Source organism: Budorcas taxicolor, chromosome 5, assembly GCF_023091745.1.
Source record: "Budorcas taxicolor isolate Tak-1 chromosome 5, Takin1.1, whole genome shotgun sequence".
In the NCBI taxonomy this organism is placed as follows: Eukaryota; Metazoa; Chordata; class Mammalia; order Artiodactyla; family Bovidae; genus Budorcas; species Budorcas taxicolor.
In genome coordinates this window covers 49,969,344-49,995,084 of record NC_068914.1, presented here as the reverse complement: position 1 = coordinate 49,995,084, position 25,741 = coordinate 49,969,344, and the positions used below count along the sequence as shown (strand labels likewise).

Below are 25,741 nucleotides of genomic sequence, written 5' to 3'. Positions count from 1 at the left end.
CGGCCCACCAGTCAACGGAGAGGGGCGGTGCAGGCGAGCTGGGCCCCGCCTCTCCGGGAGCAGAGGGAAAAGGGTCTGCAGAGCTAACCGAAACAGATGGCTGAGTTAAGTGAGTGCAGGTTTTTCACGTAAGTAATGTTGGCAAATATCCAGAGTCGGTTTTTGACAGCAGATGATGTGGCATCCTTTATTAATGAGTCGACTGCAGAGTAAATGTCAATTGCTGAGTAAGTAACCCGAGGAATTTTCGAATTCTTCTGTGATACTGATGAAAATTCAGTCGAGAAAAAGAAATCCTTGCTAGTTATGTGGGATTTCAGTGCAAGATGCTCCTTTTGTTTTCATCGTGGACAAAAGAATATCCTCTTCTAAACCAACTGCCTCACTGAGATTTTCACAATGTTTTAATGATCCTCTGTGGGAAACTGCAGGATAAATGAGAAGAGTGGAAAGCTCAGCAGGTAGATTAGGGATCATTTAATTCTCATAAAGTTAAAATATTTTCATTTTTTTCTTTCGCCAGCATGTATAGACAGTCTGAAATATCAACATCATCTCTGATAAATTGTCTGTGATAACAGTAGGTAACACTTTTTTTTGTTTGTTTTGTTTTCATTTGTTTCAGACAAAAATGGCTAGTGTCCCAGCAATTTTTTTTAGCTTCATATATTTCTTCAAGAAAAGTTGCTTTGAAGAATGTAAGTTGTAGCCCTTAAAAAAAATTGTTTTGGGGTACATATTTACATATCATACATTGTCCTGGATAGTGTTAAGAAGATATTCAAAGTCATTGACATAAGTACAGAATTTTGCCACAAAGAAAGCACTGCAACTGCTTGACAAAAATTCTAAAAATTCATGTGCTTGAATAAATCATCTATTGTATGACTTCCTTGATGGTCCAGTGGTTAAGAATCTGCCTTCCAATGCAGGGGGTACAGCTTCAATCCGTAGCCAGGGAACTAAAATCCCACATGCCACCACGCACCTGAAACCTGTGCTCCACAACAAGAGAAAGTCCAAGCACAACAACCAAGACCTAGCACAGCGATAAAAAAAAAATAGTGTACACAACAGAAGGCAGTAGAGCTTGCGAGATGGTTTCATTCATGCCTTTTTTCATTAAATATATATTACCAGGTAGTGTGTTAGGTGGGTGAGAAAGGCCAACGAACAAGACACAAATCCTGCTTCCAAGTAACTTACAGTCTGGAGAACTAGCAAACGGGGGCCTTTTATGCCATGGGATAAACACAAAGCCAAAGTGCTATGGCATTATGTGTGGGACAGCAAACCCCCGTTTTGAGGACCAGGTAAGCCTGTGTGGGGAATGTGACATCAAGAAAGTGAAGCACACAAGATAAAGAGTGCTTTATAAACAAAGGGGAAAACATACAATATCCCAGGATATCAAAAAGGCTGAAAGTGTTTTAGTATGACCAGAGCATATTGTGGGAGTGAAGGCAGCAAGTGCTGAAAGATGGAATTCCTTCATTATGTTGGTGCTGTTGTCAGACTATGAAAATTGCTATATTAACGCACAAGATATATAGAATAATGCAGTCTTAGATTAGGAAGAAGTTTTAGACTTTAGTCCTAATGTATTAGACATACTTTTGACACATCATTGATAGGGAAGTCACTATCTCTTAGGTAGCTCATTACATTGCTGGACATCTTACTCACTGATTTAATAAGCATTTCTTTAGGACGTCTGTGTGTCAGACCTACGCTAGGTGTTAGAGCTATAAATTCTCAACAAACAAGATTTGTAGTCTATCCATATGAAGTTTTTAGTTAAAAGTTGTTGTTCAGTTGTCAAGCTGTGTCTGACTCTTTGCAACCCCATGGACTGCAGCACACCAGGCTTCCCTGTCCTTCACTGTCTCCTGGAGTTTGCTCAAACTTAGTTAAAGGTGATACAGACAAATCATCAAATAACTGTAATACAGAGGGATAAATGCTACTTTAAAATTTATTTTAAAAATTATTTCAAAGCTGTTTCATTTGTTTTCTATTGGGGTAAAAAATACATAACAAAATTTAGCATTTTAATGATTTTTAGTGTAAAATTTGTGGCAATTATGTCACAGTGTTGTTCACAGAATTATCAGGTGCAGTTTTACATGCTCAGAAAGTATCAACTCATTTAAATCAGAACCTTAAGAAACACATTATGTTTAAAAATTTTATTGAAGTATAGTTGATTTGTAATGTGTTTAATTTCTGCTATACAGCAAAGTGATTCAGTCATAAATATTCTTTTTCATATTCTATTCCATTGTGGTTTATCACAGGATGTTGAATACAGTTCCCTGCACTATGCAGTAGGAACTTGTTTATCCATCCTGTATATGGTTGCCTCTGCTAATCCCAGACTCCCAGTCCTTTGCTCCTACACCTCCCTCACCCTTGGCAACCACAAATCTGTTATTGTATCAGGGAGTTTGAGTTTTGTTTTGTAGATATTTTTGTTTCTGTAGTATTTTAGATTCCATGTATAAGTGATATCATCTGATATTTGTCTCTCTGAAGTACTTCACTTATAGTTTGGTAATCTCTAGATTCATTCATGTTGCTGTAAATGGCATTATTTCATTTTTTAATGGTTGAGTAATATTCCATTCATATATATATTGCATACACACACACAAACACACACACATACACACATGCACACACACACACACACACACATATATATGTACCACATTTTCCTTATCCATTCATCTATTGATGGACAGTTAGATTGAATCCATGTCGTGGCTATTACAGATAGTGCCGCTGTGAACACAGGGGTGCATGTGTCTGCAAATTAAAGTTTTGTTGGATATATGCCCAAGAGTGGGATTGTTGATCATATTGCAACTCAATTTTTAGTTTTCTGAGGAACATACATACTGTTTTCCATTGTAGCTGCACCAATACACATTCCCAACAACAATGTAAGAGGGTTCCGTTTTCTCCACACCTTCTCCACCATTTATTAGTTATAGACTTAGTAATGATGGCCATTCCGACTGGTGTGAGGTGATACCTCCTTGCTAAGAAACAGATACTATCATTGCCTCCATTTTACAGATGGAAAAGCTGAGAAAAAGAGAAGTCAAGTAATTTGTCTAAAGTCATCCAGCCAGTAAGTGTTAGAGCCAGTTTTCAAACTCAGGTGACTAACACGGGACTACAGAGGAAGGGCATATGGAGATGTCTAATTTGGTTTGTGTAGAAAGAGGTCAGGTTTGCTGAAGACATTCTGCAAATATTCAACTTTTCAGATCTGTCAGTGATTTGGCTGGCATCATGTACTTCATACAAAAAATATTTTAAATGTGTTACATTAAAAAAAAACACTTTAAATATGCACATAACACTTGAGGATCATTTAGTCACTATTTAACATCAGTTCAGTTCAGTTCAGTCGCTCAGTCTTGTCCGACTCTTTGTGACCCCATGAATCGCAGCATGCCAGGCCTCCCTGTTCATCACCAACTCCCAGAGTTTACTCATACTCACGTGCATCGAATCGGTGCCATCTCATCCTCTGTTGTCCCCCTTCTCCTCTGGCCCCCAATCCCTCCCAGAGTCTTTTCCAATGAGTCAACTCTTCTCATGAGGTGGCCAAAGTATAGTAGTTTCAGCTTTAGCATCAGTCCTTCCAATGAACACCCAGGACTGATCTCCTATAGGATGGACTGGTTGGATCTCCTTGCAGTCCAAGGGACTCTCAAGAGTCTTCTCCAACACCACAGTTCAAAAGCAGCAATTCTTTGGCGCTCAGCTTTCTTCACAGTCCAACTCTCACATCCATACATGACCACTGGAAAAACCATAGCTTTGACTAGACAGACTTTAGTTGGCAAAGTAATGTCTCTGCTTTTCAATATGCTCTCTAGGTTGGTCATAACTTTTCTTCCAAGGAGTAAGCGTCTTTTAATTTCATGGCTGCAATCACCATCTGTAGTGATTTTGGAGCCCCCCAAAATAAAGTCTGACACTGTTTCCACTGTTTCCCCATCTATTTCCCATGAAGGGATGAGTATTTAACATATTATGTATTAAATTATAGATTATTCATCAGTACCAAAAGATATGTTAGGTTTCTAATAAGTTTTAGGGCTGGTGACTTTTTAAACATTGGAATTTTTGGCTATTCATTAGCCCTCAAAGAAGTTTTTACTTTCTTAATTTTAAAGTGATTTACACATTAAGTTTTTGAAAGCATGAGAATTGTTGGAGGATAGAGACAGAATCATCTATTTTAAAAAAGCATTGTGAAAATTAAATTTCACTATGTTCTTTCATTAAAGTTCTTCTGCTGATGTACTTTTTGAATACTCACTTTTCTGCTGTGTCTAACAGCAATATTGCTTTACTTAAAACATCAGGGGAATTTTAGTAAATAGGTTTTAAGCACCTTGTTTATCTCAGTTGGTTTTGGACTTCCTTAAGTTTTCAGTTTCTTTACACTGTTTTTGAAATTTTAAGGGAATAATACTCTAATTCTGTATCATTTCTGATTTTGATAAAAGCTAGCAAGTTCAAAAATACATTCTTTTAATTTATATGTTTGGAGAATGATCATGCAATAAGGTTAAAGATACTAATGAGTGTGATTTTGTTATCTGTATGAATGTTATTGGGAAGATATATGGTTTTTACCTTTGACTCTTTTCCTTAGTTTTTTCACTTTTCTATCAGTCCTCATTTGATTGATCTTTCCTATAATTCAGAAATTCATATGATGCTAATGGTGCATGAGAAGCATTACAAGAGAAAACTGAAAGGATGCTGCAGATAAAATCCAATGTTAAAGAGTGGAAAGATATACTTTATTAAAATGTAAATAAAGGACAACTGAAAAAGAAACTTGCTACATAAAAACCAAGGGATTAAAAACATTAATAAATTGCCATTAAGACATTATCATTTGGGCTTCCCTGGTAGCTCTGTCGGTAAAGAATCTGCCTGTAGTGCAGGGAAGGAACCCAGGTTTGATCACTGGGTCAGGAAGATCCCCTGGAGAAGGAAATAGAAACCCACTCCAATATTCTTGCCTGGGAAAACTCATGGATGGAGGTGCCTGGTGGGCTGCAGTCCATGGGGTTGCAAAGAGTTGGGCATGACTGAGCGACTAACTGTTTGGAAGAATCATTTAAAATTTCTAAGAAAATGAATAGCACCATTAGCAAAACGAATGAAGGAGATGAACAGGCAATTGACCACCAAAAACAAACAGACCAAAACACAAAAGTGCCAAAACTGTGTAGTGAAAATATTCATACTGCCATCTATTCCTGTCACATATTTGATAAGGTGATATGTATGCAATCAGATTCCAGCATGAATCTGGGTCTCAGGAAATGTAACTTTCCTCTATCTAAAGGTCAAAGTCTTAAAATTGAGTATAAACCTGGGAATATTGATATAAAATTTTGACTTCTAAATTGACATTAACTCCTGTATTCTGGAGCGTAATGTTTATTTAGCATGGTTGCATGTGTGGAATAACTCCTAGGAATCCTTCCACTGAAGGACAGCATTCCCAAGACGGTCTTAATAACTCTCAAAATACATACGTGTCAATCTGAACATTGTTGTGAGAATGTTTAAATCTACTAGCAGTTCACATAATGAAAATTAATAGCATCTACATCACAGAATTACTGAGAGGATTATGTAAACTATTACATGTGAGTTGCTAAGTGCTTGGTACATTGCTAACATTACTTAGTGTTAGTTATTACTATTATTAATATTGTTAATAAAAATATCTCATTTTCATTTTCTCTTGTTATATGGACAAGGACTAAATTATATTTTTAACAGCGTTTTACCAGACATAGTGTGCATTCTTAATATATATTTATAAAATTATTCTTACGCTAGTGGTTGATAGCTATTCTTACGATAGCTAGTGTGGTTTCACTAGCTACAAGGAGCAAATTCACCATATGCAACTCTAGAGGGGCTCCTGGTGGTTTTTGACTAGGGGTAATGTCAAGTGGTGTGGAGCTTCCTTGAGGGGAAAATGGGAGTTCCTCTGTGAGGGATGATGATGGAATTTGTTTGTTTCTTTCATTCCAGGATGTGAACTCAGGTGAATTTAATTAGAGATGGTTACGCTGGGCTGGAAGAAGCACTACCTGGAATCAAGATTGCCGGGAGAAATATCAATAACCTCAGATATGCAGAGGACACCACCCTTATGGCAGAAAATGAAGAGGAACTAAAAAGCCTCTTGATGAAAGTGAAAGTGGAGAGTGAAAATGTTGGCTTAAAGCTCAACATTCAGAAAACGAAGATCATGGCATCTGGTCCCATCACTTCGTGGGAAATAGATGGGGAAACAGTGGAAACAGTGTCAGACTTTATTTTGGGGGGCTCCAAAATCACTGCAGATGGTGACTGCAGCCATGAAATTAAAAGACGCTTACTCCTTGGAAGAAAAGTTATGACCAACCTAGAGAGCATATTGAAAAGCAGAGACATTACTTTGCCAACTAAAGTTCATCTAGTCAAGGCTATGGTTTTTCCAGTAGTCATGTATGGATGTGAGAGTTGGACTGTGAAGAAGGCTGAGCGTCGAAGAATTGCTGCTTTTGAACTGTGGTGTTGGAGAAGACTCTTGAGAGTCCCTTGGACTGCAAGGAGATCCAACCAGTCCATTCTGAAGGAGATCAACCCTGGGATTTCTTTGGAAGGAATGATGCTAAAGCTGAAGCTCCAGTACTTTGGCCACCTCATGCGAAGAGGTGACTCATTGGAAAAGACTCTGATGCTGGGAGGGATTGGGGGCAGGAGGAAAAGGGGACGACAGAGGATGAGATGGCTGGATGGCATCACTGACTCGATGGACGTGAGTCTGAGTGAACTCTGGGAGTTGGTGATGGACAGGGAGGCCTGGCGTGCTGTGATTCATGGGGTCACAAAGTGTCGGACACGACTGAGCGACTGAACTGAACTGAACCTAGTTTTAACCTAGCCCGCCATCACCAAATAATCATATGTCTTGCAAAAATAGCTGAGAAAATATTGCAGATGAGTTACAGTTGTAAAGATATAAAGGCAAGCATATACTGTTGATTGTTGGACTCATCTTCCCAGCATAAATATCTTCTTAGCAGTTATTTTTATTTATTTATATGACTGCATTGGTATTAGTTGCAGCATGTGGGCTCAGTAGTTATGGCAAATAGGCCCATATGCCCCTCAGCCTGTGGGATCATAGTTCTCTGGCCAGGGATGGAACCCGCATCCCCTGCCTTGCAAGGTGGGTCTTAACCACTGGACCACCAGGGAAGTCCTCTCTTTAGCAGTTTTTTAAAATTCACTTTTATGTCATCCTTTTCAGGTTCAATTTTTGTGTATTTTAAAACACTGGATTGGATTAAAACATATAATACTCTATTGTAAAAACACACATGATACATATAATTAAATGATATACTCTTAGCTCAAGCTTAGGGGCATCAACTCCTGATTTATAAGGCAATGTCCTGGGTTTATTGTGTTTTCCTATGTCCTAGGAACCCCCTCAGTCCCAAGGAGAACCAGGAATATTAGTTACTCTACAATATTTTATTTTAATAATAGGAAAAACTATTATTAAAAAACTACAGAGACTACTGTTTAAACTATCTTTTCACCATCCTTCAAGGGGTAACAATGGGATACAATAGGCCCAGTTAAGACTGATGAGTCTGATCACTTCTGGAAACTTCAAACATAGCCTAGTAGGACAAAAAATCCCCAGAATAATGCACTGTTCAAACCCTGAGTTAACTGCCCTCGGTAATTTGAAAAGACTGTGTACAAAGCTGTTTGTCTAGTAATTCCAAACTGTGTGAAATTGGAGGGTCACTTATGGTCACTATTAAGAGCAACATCTGCTCAAAGAATTAAAGTGATGCCAGGCCTTTTAAGATATCCTGTCAAGAGCCTATGGTTATGATCATAAGGAAAAGACATCTCAGTCCAGAATTTTCTCTTCTTGTTAATGAGGGGAAGCGCCACTGGTAAGGCAGAGGCACTCCACCTGCCCAAACTTTGCTCACAGCTTCAGCATAGATGGAAATCTCTGCATGTAGAAATCCCATTATCTGAGAACTGCCATTACTTACAAGCTCCTGTAGCAGTGCTAACATAATACTCCCTGAAAAAAAAAATTTTTTTTTTTCCAAAATCAGAGGGTATAATTCTGTAAAAATTCATTTTTAAGTGTGGCCTGTAGAATTTCAATTCATCTACCTAAGGAAACCTGTATGCTCCTGGATAATTAAGGAGTCTAAAGAAGTAATAGAATAATTATATTAAAAATCAAAAGATATTTTAATTATTGAAAAAAGTTTAATTAAAAATCTACAAACAGAATAATAAAACAGAAAAGTATACTATGTATATATGTCAATTTACATTTAGCCTGTTTCAAACTGCAAGGGTAATTAATTATGAACTTAAATTTAACAATGCAATAGTTAGGGAAATAGCAATAATTTATTTTACTAAAATGGTAATGACTATCCATACCATGTTGATGCTGAACAGCACGGGGATGGTTAATTTTATGTCTCAGTGTGGCCAGACTGTGGCGGTTGGTATTTGGTCAAACACTAGTCTAGATATTGTTGCAAAGATGTTTTTTAGATGTGATTAACATTTACAGTCAGTTGACTTTAAGTAAAGCAGATTTCCTTCCACAATGTGGGTGGGCTACATCCAACCAGTCGAAGGCAGACAGATTTCCCAAAGAAGGAATTCTGCCATTAGACTGCAATGTAGTTATTCTGCCTGATTTCCCAATGTCAGACTCAAGAAGGCAGCAGCAAGTCTTGAACCTCCATCCTGCCAGCAGGCTCTATACATTTTGGACTTGCTAACCACCAAAATCTTGTAAGCCAATTTCTTAAATTTCTCCTCTCTGTGTCTTTACCCATGCCCTACTTCCTTACTTGTTGCTTCTGTTTCTCTGGAAAACGTTGAGTAACGCAAGCAGATTTAAAATATAAAATCACTTGGCTTCTCTTTTAAGATCACTCCACTATGTGGAAATTCCTAGATATTCATCAGTATCTACAGTGTAACTCTCAATCATGTTAAAAATACATTTACATTTTATGATCATGTAAAAATACATTTACAGCATAAAAATATTATGATTTTTAATATTACAGCTGAGGGAAGTTGGTGGTTGCTTTAGTTGAGAAGTAAAAGATCTAGATCATTCATTTAGTGCATGAAAGTGAAAGTGAAGTCGCTCAATCGCGTCTGACTCTTTGCGACCCCATAGACTGTAGCCCGCCAGGCTCCTCTGTCCATGGAATTCTCCAGGCAAGAATACTGGAGTGGGTTGCCATTTCCTTCTCCAAAGTCAACAATTTAACATAAGTGATTTAAAAAACTGAATTAGTTGAATAATCTGTTTTGTTTGTTTCTTCTTTTTCTTCTTTTTTTCTTTTGGTCTTCAGACCAAAAAAAAAAAAAAAAAGCCAGAATGCACCAGTTCTTTGGTTTGTAGAGATATTGTTAATTATACTACAGATAATTTTGTACAGGACTTTAAAAGGTATACATACATCCTGTTATGTATACAAGGTATATTTAAAAATAAAATCTCCTAAAAGAGATGAAAATTTCCTAATTCTATCTTTGTGAGTTTAACTGTTCACATCAATTTCCCTAACTATTGACTGTGACCATAATATAACATTACAGGCTATTTGAAACTTTCCTTAATAGCATTTTGTTTCTGAATAATAGTTGAGGGAACTCTTAAAGAGAACTACTGCCATTTAAGGGAAATACCTAATATCTGAAATGTTTAATTGTTTAAGTGTACTTTAACTAAAATGATAATCTAGAATATTAGAGAACAAGACTCTTGATACATGTAAAATAATTTTTAAATCACTTGTTTTGCTTTTTTTCTTATTGCTTCCCTTCTATATTATAGTACATCTTTTGAATTAAAAACACATCAAATTTAGATAACGGATAAAGCATTTAGAAGCCTTAGTAATTAAACAGATAAGAGTTACATTTAACCATAATCTATTTCTTTATTGTCATGTTGGAGAATTTCTCTTGTACATCAAAGACAATTAAATTATTGTCAGAAGAACAGAAATTGCGTACAATGGATTACATGCTATCAGCTGATGTGTCCCTGATGGGTTCCAATTTGGATATCCTGTCAATAAAAACAACATTTAAGAGTGCAATTTAGTTTCAAGGAAAGGAAGTAATTAAATAAATACTGAAAGATTTTGATACATACTTTGAGATTTATCACGTTCTTTATTACCTAAAATAGAAAAAAATATATACATTAAACTCATTCATTTGCTTTTCTGGCTTTTTGAATAAGATAGTCAACTTAGAAAATTAAGCTTGGTTTTTTAATTTAAGAAAACTGAAGCTTCCTGTGCAAATCCCATAGTACTTAAAAATCTGTATGATGCTTTCTGCCAAAGATGTCATGTCAACAAATATTTCAAGAGCATCTCACATATTGAAGGCAAAAGGCCTGAAACAGACAAAACTATATATAGTAGTGAACTTTATTTTTGACACTGCCATATCCATTTAAAGTCCCTGAAAAATACCATATTTCCTTCATATTGAGGATTTGGGTATGAGGATTCTGCAGTTTATTATGGGTTTTTTTATTTCATTTTTAAAATTTCTTGTTTTTTTAATATAAATTTATTTATTTTAATTGGAGGTTAATTACTTTACAATATTGTATTGGTTTTGCCATACATCAACATGAATCCACCACAGGTATACACGTGTTCCCCATCCTGAATCCCCCTCCCTCCTCCTTCCCCGTACCATCCCTCTGGGTCGTCTCAGTGCACCAGCCCCAAGCATCCAGTATTCATTTATTCACGTTTGTGTGTCTAGTATGTATTAAGCATGATTCTAGGCTTTGGATACAATGGTTATTAGGAAAAAGTGAAGTTCTTTTCCTTATAGAAGCATCAGGGGAGAAAATCTATCATCAACTTTAAAATGGAATAAATGAATATAGGAGATTAAAATATACCATCAGAGAAAGTGATTAGTATGATAAAAAGGGTCAAGAGATAGAAAATAATGAGGAACTTAGTTATGGTCATAGCTAAAATTTATTGAGCCTACTTTATTTTGGGAAGATCCCCTGGAGGAGGGCATGACAACCTACTCTAGTGTTCTTGCCTGGCGAATCCCATGGACAGAGCAGCCTGACTGGCCACAGTCCAGAGGGTCACAAAGAGTTGGATATGACTGAAGCAATTTAGCATGCATGTACTTTATTTTGGTCCCAAATCACTCTATATGGTTTATCATATTTAATCCTCTTAGTCACATCCTGGGTTAAGCCATCTGATTCCAAGGCCTATTCATTTAACCATTACACTGTATATCTGCCCCTCAAAAAGGAAGTAAAAAAGATAGATAGAAGTTGACTTTCTATAGAAATTGATCAATAAAAATCAAAAGTCATAGGACTTAATAAGTGGAACACAACAGATATAGTAGTGTTAAAAATAGAATGTCATTAAAACTTGGATAAAACAAAAATTTATGAATCCCCTCAAAACCTGAGTATCATAAAACATTTAAAGAAGCTAAGTTAGTAAACATCTGTAAACACACACACACCACAACAAAATAGTTTTACAGAAAATTTCTCCCAAACATTCAAAAAATAATGAGAATCTTACACAAACTGCAACCAAAGTATTAGCAGAATTATTGTTCCCAACTTTCAACTTCTTTTATGAGGTTACTACAAACTTGAAGTCAAAATCAAATGAGGAGATATGGAGATGGGAAATTATAGGCCAGTCATAAGTCTGAAATTAAATCCAAAAACTATAAGTAAAATGTTAACACGAATTTAGCCTTCTATAAGGGAAACTTGGGAGTTCCCTGATAGCTCAGTTGGTAAAGAATCTGCTTGCAATACAGGAGACCCTGGTTCTATTCCTGGGTTGGGAAGATCTGCTGGAGAAGGGATAGGTTACCCACTCCCATGTTCTTGGGCTTCCCTTGTGGCTCAGCTGGTAAAGAATCTGCCTGCAATGAGGGAGACCTGGGTTCGATCCCGGGGTTGGGACAATCCCCTGGGGAAGAGAAAGGCTACCCACTCCAGTATTTTGGCCTAGAGAATTCCGTGGACTGTATAGTCCATGGGGTAACAAAGAGTCGGACACGACTGAGCAACTTTCACTTTCAAGGGAAACATCATGACTAAGTAGGATTTATCATGGGAATGAACGGATAGTTGAAAATTGGATTCCAGACCTATCACTTAACTCCTAGAATCTCTATGAAAACCTAAATTTCACTGGTTAAGTTGTATTTATTAACAGATACACAGCTTTTTGTCTGTTGATCACAGTTCAAAAAAAGGTTTAAAAATAACAAAAAGAATAAACAAACTGGAAACAGGTTACAAAATATGAGAAAAGATAGATTATAAAAATTTTAAAAAAGCATATACCTACATCTTTAGATAACTTGAAAATATTAGTAAAATGAGTCAATTAAAACATAACATTTATTCAAAGAGGAATTTGAAGCACATGTAATTTTTCTTTAAGTTACAAAAATTATGTCTAAAACAGTTTCCAAAAAGAAAAAAAATCATTTGACATAGTTTATAACATTAAGTTATTAAAGGAAAAACATTTGGGATCATTTCAAGAGATGCAGAGAAAAAAATCTGGTAAAATTTAGCATTTATTCAAGATAAAAGCTCACAGCAAAATGAGAAACAGAGAAAATGAGGACTAATTAAAAACAACCTAAAGTAAATGCGCCCCCCTGGAGTAGGAAATGGCAACTCACTCCAATATTCTTGCCTGAAGAGTTCCATGGACAGAGGAGCCTTTTGGGCTATAGTCCATGGGGTCACAAGGAATTGGACAAGACTGAGTGACTGACCCTTTCACCTTTTCATCAAAGCAAATATGCATAATTTAAACATTGTTTTTAAAGTGTGGAATAAGAGAATGATGCTACTGCTACAGCTTAAGTGCGACATTGCACTGGAGAATTCACTGTTAACACTGTTACAGTATATACCTGATGTAACGATTAGAAGAACAAAGCTTGCATTTTTTACAGATAACATTATTGTCATGGAAAATCCAAGATGATCAACTTATTTGAAATAATAATGAGATTCAGTAAGATTCCAGGATAGTATAGTAATATTAAAAAATAATTTATATTTCTATGAATCAGCAAAAAATCAATTAGGAAATATAACTTAAAAATCAATCATGATGATGTGATCACTCACCTAGAGCCAGACATCATGGAATGTGAAGTCAAGTGGCCTTTAATAACATCACTACAAACACAGCTACTGGGGATGATAGAATTGCAGTTGAGCTATTTCAAATCCTAAAAGATGATGCTGTGAAAGTGCTGCACTCAATATGTCAGTAAATTTGGAAAACTCAGCAGTGGCCACAGGACTGGAAAGGGTCAGTTTTCATTCCAGTCCCTAATAAAAGCAATGCCAAATGAATGGTCAAACTACCACAAAATTGCACCATCTCACACGCTAGTAAATAATGCTCAAAATTCTTCAAGCCAGGCTTCAACAGAATGTGAACCATGAATTTCCAGATGTTCAAGTTGGATTCAGAAAAGGCAGAGGAACCAGAGATCAAATTGTCAACATCTGCTGGATCATTGAAAAAGCAAGAGAGTTCTAGAAAAACATGTTTCTGCTTTATTGACTATGCCACAGCCTTTGACTGTGTGGATAACAACAAACTGTGGAAAATTCCTCAAGAGATCGGCCTATTAGACCACCAGACCTGCCTCTTGAGAAATCTGCATGCAGGTCAGGAAGCAACAGTTAGAACTGGACATGGAAAAACAGATTGGTTCCAAATAGGAAAAGGAGTACGTCAAGGCTATATATTGTCACCCTGCTTATTTAACTTATATGCAGAATACATCATGAGAAATGCTGGGCTGGAGGAAGCACAAGCTGGAATCAAGATTGCCAGGAGAAATATCAATAACCTCAGATATGCAGATTACATTACCCTTACAGCAGAAAGCAAAGAACTAAAGTGCCTCTTCATGAAAGTGAAAGAGGAGAGTTTAAAGTTGGCTTAAAGCTCAACATTCAGAAAACGAAGATCATGGCATCTGGTCCCATCACTTCATGGCAAATGGAGAAACAGTGAAAACAGTGGCAGACTTTATTTTGGGGGGCTCCAAAATCACTGCTGATGGTGACTGCAGCCATGAAATTAAAAGACACTTACTCCTTGGAAGAAAAGTTATGACCCACCTAGATAGTATATACAAAAGCAGAGACATTACTTTGCCGACTAAGGTCCGTCTAGTCAAGGCTATGGTTTTTCCTGTGGTCATGTATGGATGTGAGAGTTGGACTGTGAAGAAAGCTGAGCGCCGAAGAATTGATGCTTTTGAACTGTGGTGTTGGAGAAGACTCTTGAGAGTCCCTTGGACTGCAAGGAGATCCAACTAGTCCATTCTGAAGGAGATTAACTCCGGGATTTCTTTGGAAGGAATGATGCTAAAGCTGAAACTCCAGTACTTTGGCCACCTCATGCGAAGAGTTGACTCATTGGAAAAGACTGATGCTGGGAGGGATTGGGGGCAGGAGAAGAAGGGGACAACTGAGGATGAGATGGCTGGATGGCATCACGGACTCTATGGACGTGAGTCTGAGTGAACTCCGGGAGTTGGTGATGGACAGGGAGGCCTGGCGTGCTGTGATTCATGGGGTCGCAAAGAGTCAGACACGACCGAGCGACTGAACTGAACCGAACTGAACCTAGACAGTATATTAAAATGCAGAGACATTACTTTGCCAACAAAGGTCCGTCTAGTCAAGGCTATGGTTTTTCCAGTAGTCATGTATGTATATTAGAGTTGGACTATAAAGAAAGCTGAGCACTGAAGAATTGATGCTTTTGAATTATGATGTTGGAGAAGATTCTTGAGAGTCCCTTGGACTGCAAGGAGATCCAACCAGTCAATACCAAAGGAAATCAATCCTGAATATTCATTGGAAGGACGGATGCTGGAGCTGAAACTCCAATACTTTGGCCACGTAATGTGAAGAACTGACTCATTTGAAATGACTCTGATGCTGGGAAGGACTGTAGGTGAGGGGAGAGGGGACAGCAGAGGATGAGATGGTTGGATGGCATCACTGACTCAACGGACATGAGTTTGAGTAAATTCCGGAAATTGATGATGGACAGGGAGGCCTGGCACGCCGCAGTCCATGGGGTCGCAAAGAGTCAGACACGACGGAGTGACTGAACTGAACTAAACTTAAAAATTCCATTTCTAGTATCAACACATATAGATCATCTATAGATCATCAACACATATAGATCACGCAATCTAATTTGAGATGCAAGACCTTACTGAAAAAATTTCAAAGTGTAAAAGATATATAAATGAAAGTGAAATTTGCTCAGTCGTGTCTGACTTTTTGTGACCCCCATGGACTGTAGACCATCAGATTTCTCTGTCCATGGAATTCTCCAGGTAAGAATACTGGAGTGGCTTGCCATTCTCTTCTTCAAGCCATCTTCCTGACCCAGGGGTTGAACCCAGGTCTCCTGCATGGCAGGCAGAATTTTTTATGTGTGAGCCACTAGGGAAGCCTAAAAAAGATATATAAAAAGACCCAAATAAACAGTCTATATTATTTGAAAAGTTCAACACTGTAAAGTTACTTCTTCTTCAATTTATCTATAAACTCAAAATAACTCCATTCAGAATTTCAAGGTCTTCTGTAGAACTGATAAGCTTATCCTAACATTAATTTCCAAGAGCAAAGGGCCAGGAATAGGCAAATGATTTTTGAACAATTTGGAAATGGAATGAGTTGGGGGAATACCTCCTACCAGGTCTTAAAGCTTATTTGTTGTAGCCTTGGTAGCTTTTAAAGTGCTATCTTGGAGACCTACAGAATACAGCTGTCTAAATCTCCAGGATGAAATCATTTGTGATGGACAAAATCTCCCATCAGGCATAAAACATAAATAAAATAATCTTTTACTATTATTATTTTATTATTATTAGAAAAACAATGTGAAAGAGCATGAGACATTTGCCAAAGCAACAAAGACCAGAAGGTCCAGATTTCAGAAGAGAGGATCCATAAAGAGGAGGGTTGATGTTACGAAGGATGCTCTTTTCTTGCGGCCATTTGTTGATTCTGGGCCCAGGCCTAGGGCTTAAAAAGTGGGCTTTGTCCAAGAAGAAGTCACTTCTTGGTAAACAGAGAAACCAGCAGAGGTTTATTGCTCTTAAAGAACTAGAGAGATAAAATTGGAGAATTGAGTAGTTCAAGATCCAGGTGGGAGGTAAAGGTGGAGGAAATAAGCCGAAGACATGCCCATTTTGTAACTTTGAAACTGTGAGAGGTAAGGGGCTAAACACCTAGGGTAAAGCCTTTGGAAATCATAGTAGCTATTTCAGTAATTTCTCTGTGTTAAAGCAATGAGAAAAACAGTGAGAAAAAAAAAAAGCAGTAAGAATTGGAGTTCAAAAATCACTAGGTAAAGGCAGTAGTGAACACACCTGTCTCCCATTGGAAAGCCTTGGAAGCCTCTATTCTTGGAACAGAGCAAACAGAGGTAGACCACGTCTTAGGTAAATTCTAAACCAGCTTTGACCAGGTTGTGTTTGGATTAAGATGACCCACCCTAACTCTATCTGTTCAGTAGAGGAAAAGATAGAACTCTCCTTTTTTTGTTTCACACCATATTATTAGGTATTTAACTTCTTAGGCACACCAAGTGTTTCCACAATCTACTGCTGTGGAACAAACTTCCAAAATTTAGTGGCTTAAAATGGTTAACAATTTGCTACTATTTCTCACAGTTAACTTGGGTTGGCAGATTCTACTAGGGAATTTCTCTCCTATATTCAGTGTCATCAGGGTTCAAGGATGTGGCTGCATTTGGCTATTGCTTGCATTTGGGGTTGAAACAGAAAGATGCCCTCTCCTCATTCAGGGCCTGACCTCTTCAGTGGGAAAGGATGGATTTTTAGATATGCTGGATAGCTTTCAAAAGAGCAAAAGCCAAAGCTGCCAGTTTTCTTAAAGGTGTGGGCCAGAAATGGCACATCCAGTCCTTATTCAAGGAGAGGAGAAACAGTCTGGGTTTCTTGATGGGAGGAGTAGTGTGCATGGAGAGGAGGGAGGAATCATTTATGGTCATAATTAAGGATATCAGGAAACAGAACATGTTACCAAAATGAAGAGAAAAAACAATCTTGAAACTAGAAACAGACTCACAGGTAATCTGGATGCTGGGGTTTTTAAATAGGGAATTTGAGTGTGTAATAATGGAGCTCACTGTGTCAGAAGGGGACTGACCAAAGATATTGTACAAGAGAAAGGCAAGAGCCAGATCGCGCTTGGGTTTGTTGGCCTCAATGCATAGAATCTGATTTTCCTTTTGTTGCAAAAAGAAGCAATTGAATTTTAAGAAAAGTGGTTTTATTTGATATTTTCTTTTGTTTTCTCTTCACCCACCCCACGGGGACTGAAACAACTTGGAACAGAGTAGGAAGAGAAGTGGGGAGGCTGCACTAGTTCAGGCAAGAAATGGCAGTGATCTGGATCCTGGTAAGGAAGAGAAAGTGAAAGAAAAAGACTATCAGTTTATCTTTGTATCCTGTAGACTAGAAAATTTAGCAGTTTACAAATATAAACCACTTTGAATGAAATCTCATTTTAGAGAGACCATGCTTCCAATTTATTTTTATTTTTTTTCTTTTTAAATTGGAGTATAGTTGCTTTCCTAGCTTCAGTCTTTTCCAATGGGTCAGCTCTTTGCATCAGGTGGCTAAAGTAGTAGAGGTTCAGCTTCATCATCAGTTCTTCCAATGAATATTTAGGGTTGATTTACTTTAGAATTGAATGGTTTGCTCCTGCAGTCCAAGGGACTCTCAAGAATCTTCTCCATTGTTGTGCAGAAGCTTTTAATATTAATTAGGTCCCATTTGTTTATTTTTCCTTTTATTTCCAACATTCTGGGAGGTGGGTCATAGAGGATCCTGCTGTGGTTTATGTCGGAGAGTGTTTTGCCTATGTTTTCCTCTAAGAGTTTTATAGTTTCTGGTCTTACGTTTAGATCTTTAATCCATTTTGAGTTTATTTTTGTGTATGGTGTTAAAAAGTGTTCTAATTTCATTCTTTTACAAGTGGTTGACCAGTTTTCCCAGCACCACTTGTTAAAGAGATTGTCTTTTCTCCATTGTATATTCTTGCCTCCTTTGTCAAAGATAAAGTGTCCATAGGTGCGTAGATATATCTCTGGGCTTTCTATTTTGTTCCATTGATCTATATTTCTGTCTTTGTGCCAGTACCATACTGTCTTGATGACCGTGGCTTTGTAGTAGAGCCTGAAGTCAGGTATGTTGATTCCTCCAGTTCCATTCTTCTTTCTCAAGATTGCTTTGGCTATTTGAGTTTTTTTGTATTTCCATACAAATTGTGAAATTATTTGTTCTAGCTCTGTGAAAAATACCACTGGTAAAATTAAAAGCTTCTGCAAAACAAAGGAAACTATAAGCAAGGTGAAAAGACAGCCTTCAGAATGTGAGAAAATAATAGCAAATGAAGCAACTGACAAAGAACTAATCTCAAAAATATACAAGCAACTCCTGCAGCTCAATTCCAGAAAAATAAACGACCCAATCAAAAAATGGGCCAAAGAACTAAACAGACATTTCTCTAAAGAAGACATACAGATGGCTAACAAACACATGAAAAGATACTCAACGTCACTCTTTATCAGAGAAATGCAAATCAAAACACAATGAGGAACCATTTCAAGCCAGTCAGAATGGCTGTGATCCAAAAGTCTACAAGCAATAAATGCTGGAGAGGGTGTGGAGAAAAGGGAACCCTCTTACACTGTTGGTGGGGATGGAAACTAGTACAGCCACTATGGAGAACAGTGTGCAGATTCTTTAAAAAACTGGAAATAGAGCTGCCTTTTGACCCAGCAATCCCATCCCTGGGCATACACTCGAAGAAATCAGAATTGAAAGAGACACGTGTACCCCAATGTTCATTGCAGCACTGTTTATAATAGCCAGGACAAGGAAGCAACCTAGGTGTCCATCAGCAGATGAATGGATAAGAAAGCTGTGGTACATATATACAGTGGAGTATTACTCAGCCATTAAAAAGAATGCATTTGAATCAGTTCTAATGAGGTGGATGAAACTGGAACCTATTATACAGACTGAAGTAAGTCAGAAAGAAAAACACCAATTCAGTACACTAACACATATATATGGAATTTAGAAAGATGGTAACAATAACCCTGTATGTGAGATAGCAAAAGAGACACAGATGTATAGAACAGTCTTTTAGACTCTGTGGGAGAGGGAGAGGGTGGGACGATTTGGGGGAATGGCACTGAAACATGTATAATATCATATAAGAAGCGAATTGCCAGTCCTGGTTTGATACAGGATGCTTGGGGCTGGTGCACGGGGATGACCTAGAGGGATGGTAAGGGGAGAGAGATGAGAGGGGGGTTCAGGATGGGGAACACGTGTATACCCATAGTGGATTCATGTTGATGTATGGCAGAACCAATACAATATTGTAAAGTGAAAAAATATATATATAAAAATATAAAAAATAAATAAAGATAGGAAAATATATATTTAAAAAAAGGCAATTCTGCCTTGAAGAAAAAAAATTAAAAAAAAAGAATCTTCTCCAGCACCACAATTCAAAAGCATCAGTTCTTCAGTGCTCAGCTTTCTTTATTGTACAGCTCTCACATCCGTACATGACTACTGGAAAAAAACATAGCTTTGACTAGATGGAGTTTCGTGGGCAAAGTGATGTCTCTGCTTTTAATATGCTGTCTAGGTTTGTCATTGCTTTCCTTCCAAGGAGCAAGCATCTTTAATTTCATGGCTGTAATCACTGTCCATAGCGATTTTGGAGGTAAAGAATCCACCTGCCCATGCAGGAGAAGGAGGCAGCAGAGGATGGTGGTTAGATAGTATCAACAACTCAGTGGACATGAATCCGAGCAAACTCTGGGAGATAGTGGGGGACAGAGGAGCCTGGCGTGCTACAGTCCATGGGTTCGCGAAGAGTTGAACATGACGTAGCGGCAAACAGCAGCATAGTTGCTTTACGATGTTGTTTTAGTTTCTGCTAAACAGCAGAGTGAGTCAGCTATATGTTTACATATGTCTTCTTCTTTTTGGATTTCCTTCCCATTCAGGTCGCCAAAGAGCATTGAGTGGAGTTCCCCATGCTGTACAGTAGTTTCTCATTCGTTATCTATTTTGCACACGGTGTCAATAGAGTGTATATGTCAGTCCCAGCCTCCCAATTCATCCCATCACTGCCCCTCTCCCCCTGGGTATCCATACACTTGTTCTCTACATCTGTGTCTCTATTTCTGCTTTGCAAATAAGATCATCTATGAAAATAAGAATAAACAAATGGCACCTAATTAAATAAAGGCTTTTTCATAGCAAAGGAAACTATACACAAGATGAGAAGACAACCCTCAGAATGAAAGAAAATATTTGCAAATGAAGCAACTGATAAGGTATTAATCTCTGAAATATACAAACAGCTCAATATCACAAACCCCAAACAATTTTTTTACTTGAAGTATGACATGATATGGGATCATACATAGCTCATAATTGAAAGATTGATGGGTTATTACAAAGTGATTACACCTAGATAACCACAGCATAGGTCCAGAAAGTCCTCTGGTATACTTTTCTAATGACTAACTCCTCTTTCCTCTCCAAAGGTAACCGCTATCCTGACTCTAAACATAGATTCGTTTTGTACGGTTTTGAACTTTATATAAATGGAATAATTTAATATGCATTTTTGTGCCTGTCTTCTTTTGTGGCACCGCATCTTTTACAGTTTTTAAATTATCTCTTCTCTTCACCCCCTTCACTCAGTCCTCAAACAGGAATTTATGCTTATCCTTAAAAAGTAACTTTGTACTGGGAACTTGACTGCTCTGAGAATCAAAAATTTATACTTAAAATAAGTCTGTCCTGAGAACCAAAAGACTGATGAAGGAAGAAAAACATGTTGGCTGTAAATCACAATTAGTTTGGACACTGATTCAGGTATTACTTCTGAGTGAGGCACTATTTAATAATAACTAGTAAAAGGAGGTAAAAGGGAAGCAAACACAACTAAGAACAACATGCCAGTCAATAGCATTTTGGGTGTGGCAGCACACGCTCTGTTATACCTTACTCCTTCCAGGCTTTTAGCCTGAGAGAAAATACTCAGTGACAAAGGGAGGGATCATCTGGATTGAAATATGATCATTTATGACAAATGCTTTGTATCATCAAATAGCAGCAATCAAATTTCATCTTCTCTTATAACACTGAGGGTCCTAATTTAAAAATATAATGAATTTCTGGGAACTTTGTTTTCCAAGAAAATGCCCTGATTATTTTGTTTCCTGTTTTCTTACGGCAGAGTTTGTTTTCGCAAGTATCTCCTTCACACATAGAGCACGGTGTTCCAGTCCTGTAAGGGGGCGTATTTAGATAGTTTCCTCTGTAAAAAAGAGACACAGTGATTAGCTAAGTAGTTATTAATGTCTCTAATTTTGTGTATGCATTTATGCAAGTTGTTTTGGTCCCTAACCATGAATGTTGACAAGGAAAATAACGTCAGTCCCAATTTTGTACTTTTTTCTTTACAAAAGAAACTATAAACTATTAAAGTAACTATTAAAATGATTCTTTACAGGGTGTCCCCAACCTTTCTAGCAGTTATATTCTTGAATATTCTCTAGGACACAAGTTAAAATGGGAATGCAATATAATTATGTATGTGACAGCCACAGAGATTTTGCTACAAAGACTAATTATCTCTTGATTTTTTAATGGAATAAAGAAATTTGAATCGCTCATGAAAACATATGTTTTATAGTTTAATTTAAAAGCACAGTATTATAGTACTTTGAGATGCACCAGAAAGATTTGGCAGTTATTTTGCCTAATTTTCAATAATATAAGCTGATACATGCTAACAAGGCTCTCTTTTTTTCTTTTCCCACTTCCATGTCTGTGTAAGACTTTAGAAAGTGTTATTTATCTAGAGTACACAAAGCAAAACATAAGAACATGAGTTGTATTCCTTTAAAGAATATGCCACAATTTATTTATTCATTCAGCTGTTGATGGACATCGGGTTGTTCCAGTTTTGGGGTATTACTAATAAAGTTACTATGAATATTTTGATCATTCAGACATGTCTTTATATGGACATATATTTTCTTGGATATATACCTAGGAATGGAATGAATAGATCATGTAGTAGGTGCATATTTAACTTTTAAAGAAACTGGGACAATGTTTTTTACAAAGCAGTTGTAGCACTTTATATTTCCAGCAGCAGTGTGTGAGAATAGCAAATGTTTAGCCATTCTGATTATTGTGTAGTGGTATTCACTGTGGTTTTAATTTTGTATTTCCCTAGTGATTAATGATTTTTGAGCATTTTTTTCATGTGCTTATTTGCCATCTGTGAATCTTATTAATCTTTTGTCCATTTTTCTATTGAACTTTAGGTTTTTCTAGCTTTTAAATTTTTTTAAAAAAATTAATTTATTATTTTAATTGGAGGCTAATTACTTTACAATATTGTAGTGGTTGTTGCCATACATTGACTTGCATCAGCCAACGGTGTACATGTTCCCCATCCTGAGCCCTCCTCCCTACCTCCTGCCCATCCCATCCTTCAGAGTCATCCCAGTGCACCAGCCCTGAGTACCCTGTCTCATGCATCGGACCTGGACTGGTGATCTATTTCACATATGATAATATACAAGTTTCAATGTTATTCTCTCAAATCATCCCACCCTGGCCTTCTCCCAGAGTCCAAAAGTCTGTCTTTACATCTGTGTCTGTTTTGCTATCTTGTATATAGGGTCATCGTTACCATCTTTCTAAATTCCATATATATGGATTAATATACTGTATTGGTGTTTTTCTTTCTGACTTACTTCACTCTGTATAGTAGGTTCCAGTTTCATCCACCTCATTAGAATGGATTCAAATGCATTCTTTTTAATGGCTGAGTAATACTCCATTGTGTATATGTACTACAGCTTTCTTATTCACTCATCTGCCGATGGACATCTAGGTTGCTTCCATGTCCTGGCTATTGTAAACAGTGCTGCGATGAACATTGGGGTACATGTGTCTCTTTCAACTCTTGTTTCCTCAGTGTGTATGGATTACTGGGTCGTACGGCAGTTCTATTTCCAGTTTTTTAAGGAATCGCCACACTGTTCTCCATAGTGGCTATACCAGTTTGCATTCCCACAAACAATGTAAGAGGGTTCCCTTTTCTCCTCTCTAGCATTTACTGTTTGTAAACTTTTTAATAGCAGCCATTCTTACTGGTGTGAGATGGTTCTAGGTATTAAATCTTAAGAGTTCTTCCTACATACTTCGTATAAGGTCTTTGTTTCACAAAGACTTTCTTCCAGTCTGTGGCTTGTCTCTTCATCTTCTGACCAGTATGTTTGAATAGAGGTCATTTTTAATGGCATTCAACTTACCAACTTATTCTTTTATGGATCATGCTTTTGATGTGGTAGCTAAAAAATCTTTGGCCATCTGAAGGTCACAAAGGTTTTATTTATGTTTTCTTCAAAAAGTTTCACAGTTCTTTCCTTACAATTCAATCTATGATCCATTTTTAGTTAATTTTTGTAGATTGTATGTTTTGTAAATCTAAGTTTACTTTTTTTTTAATATGTAAGTGACAGAACACCAGTTATTGAAAAATCTTTCTTATGTTGCATTGCCTTGTACATTTTTGAAAAGTCAGTTGAACATATGTGGTCAACCATGTGTTGGGTTATTTCTGGGCTCTATATCCTATTCCACTGATCTATTTGTCTAACTTTACATCAATATAACTATATCATGATTTTAATAATTCATGAAAATAATAGTGTCACCTACCTACTTCAGATTTGTTCTAGTTGTTTTAACTATTCTAAGTCCTTTGTATTGCCTTATGAATTTTATGATCTGTTTGTCAGTTTCTACTACAAAAGCCTGTGGGATTTTTATTGGAATTTTATTGGATGCATAGGTCAATTCAGTGAAAAATTACATCTTTACAATCTTGAGTCTTTTAACCCATTAATTAGGTATAGTGCTCTAGTTATTGTCTTTGTTATTAATAATTTATCTCATGACTATTACACAATTTTAGTATATTAGTTTTTCATGTCTTCTGCCAGATTTATCCCTAAGTAATTCATATTTTCAATGCTATTATAAATGGTATTGTTATTTTAATTCAATATATGATTGTTCATTGCCAGTATGCACATGTAATTGTTTTGCATATTGATCTTGTACTCTGAAAAATTGCTAAACTTACTTATTAGTTGTAGAAGAGTTTTCATAGATTTCACTGAATTTTCTATATAGAACTAGAGACCAAGAAGTCAATAAAGAATAACCCATAGGTCACATCTGGCTTGTGGTCTGTTTTTGTGCAGTCAGTGAACTAAGAATTGTTTTTTAAAATTATTTTTATTTCAAGGGGTTATTTAATTCAATAAAGAACAAATTGAATATGTAGCAGAATGTATGTTTCATGCAAAGCCTAATATATTTACTGTCTAGTACTTTACAGAAAAAAAATTTTAGTACTGGTATAATGTTACATATAGGCTTTTCATAGATAAACTTTATTTGATATAAGACGTTCCCTTGTATTTTTAATTTTCTGAGAACTTTCATTAAGAATGAATGTTTGACTTTTCCTCAGTCTATTAAGATCATATAGTGTTTATTTATAGGTTGATTAATATGGTGAATTACACTGATTTTAGAATATTAAAACAGCCCTAAATTACTGGAACAAACTCCCTTTGGATAAGATGTGTGATGCTTATTGTATTGGGTTCAGCTGCTAAATTTTGTTTAGAATCTTTGTACCTATGTTCATAAGACATATTGAATAAGATCTAAATAGGTATTTCTCCAATGAAGAATGCAGATGGCCAACAGGAACATGAAAAGATGCTTAACATTGCTAATTATTAGAGAAATGCAAATCAAAACTGCGATTGAGTATCACCTCACACCAGTCAGAATGGCTATCATCAAAAAGTCTGCAAACAATAGATGCTGAAGAGGGTGTGGAGAAAAGGGAACCTTCCTACACTCTTGGTGGGAGCAAAAATTGGTACACCCACTACAGAGAGCAGCACAGAAGTTCCTTAGAAAACTAGAAACAGAGCTATCATATGATCCTACAATCCCACTCCTGGGCATCTCCCTGGAGAAAACCATAATTCAAAAAGATAAGTACCCTGCAGTGACTTTTGCAGCACTATTTGCAATAGCCAAGACATGGAAGCAACGTAAATGTCCATCAACAGATGCCTGGATAAAGAAGATACAATCTATATCTATATCTATCTATCTATTAATGTCTGTCTATCTATATATCTGAATCACTTTGAGGGCCAACTGAAACTAACACAACATTATAAATCAGCTATACTTCAATAAAAAATTAAATTACTTCTGCACAGATTAGAAAAAAAGAGAGATTGCTCTGTAGTTTTCACTTTCTTTCTCCTTTTGTAATTTGTGTCTCTTGAAAGACTATTGTTTGCTATAAAATCTGCAATATCTGATATTAGCATAGATCTTGCTACTTTCTATGAAT

At 36.7% G+C, this 25,741-nt stretch overlaps 1 protein-coding gene across 1 annotated transcript in view; it reads right to left on the bottom strand.

The window, feature by feature from the left end:
- Positions 1–10,097: 10,097 nt before the first annotated feature.
- The window catches only part of GLIPR1L1 (GLIPR1 like 1), a 34,849-nt gene continuing 19,205 nt past the window's right edge, over positions 10,098–25,741 (bottom strand). The window contains exons 4-6 of the mRNA XM_052640530.1: positions 21,504–21,589; positions 10,274–10,300; positions 10,098–10,186 (exon numbers count right to left, since the gene is read on the bottom strand). Of these exons, the coding sequence (XP_052496490.1) occupies positions 10,098–10,186; positions 10,274–10,300; positions 21,504–21,589 (202 nt within the window). The remainder of the gene's footprint in view (positions 10,187–10,273; positions 10,301–21,503; positions 21,590–25,741) is intronic.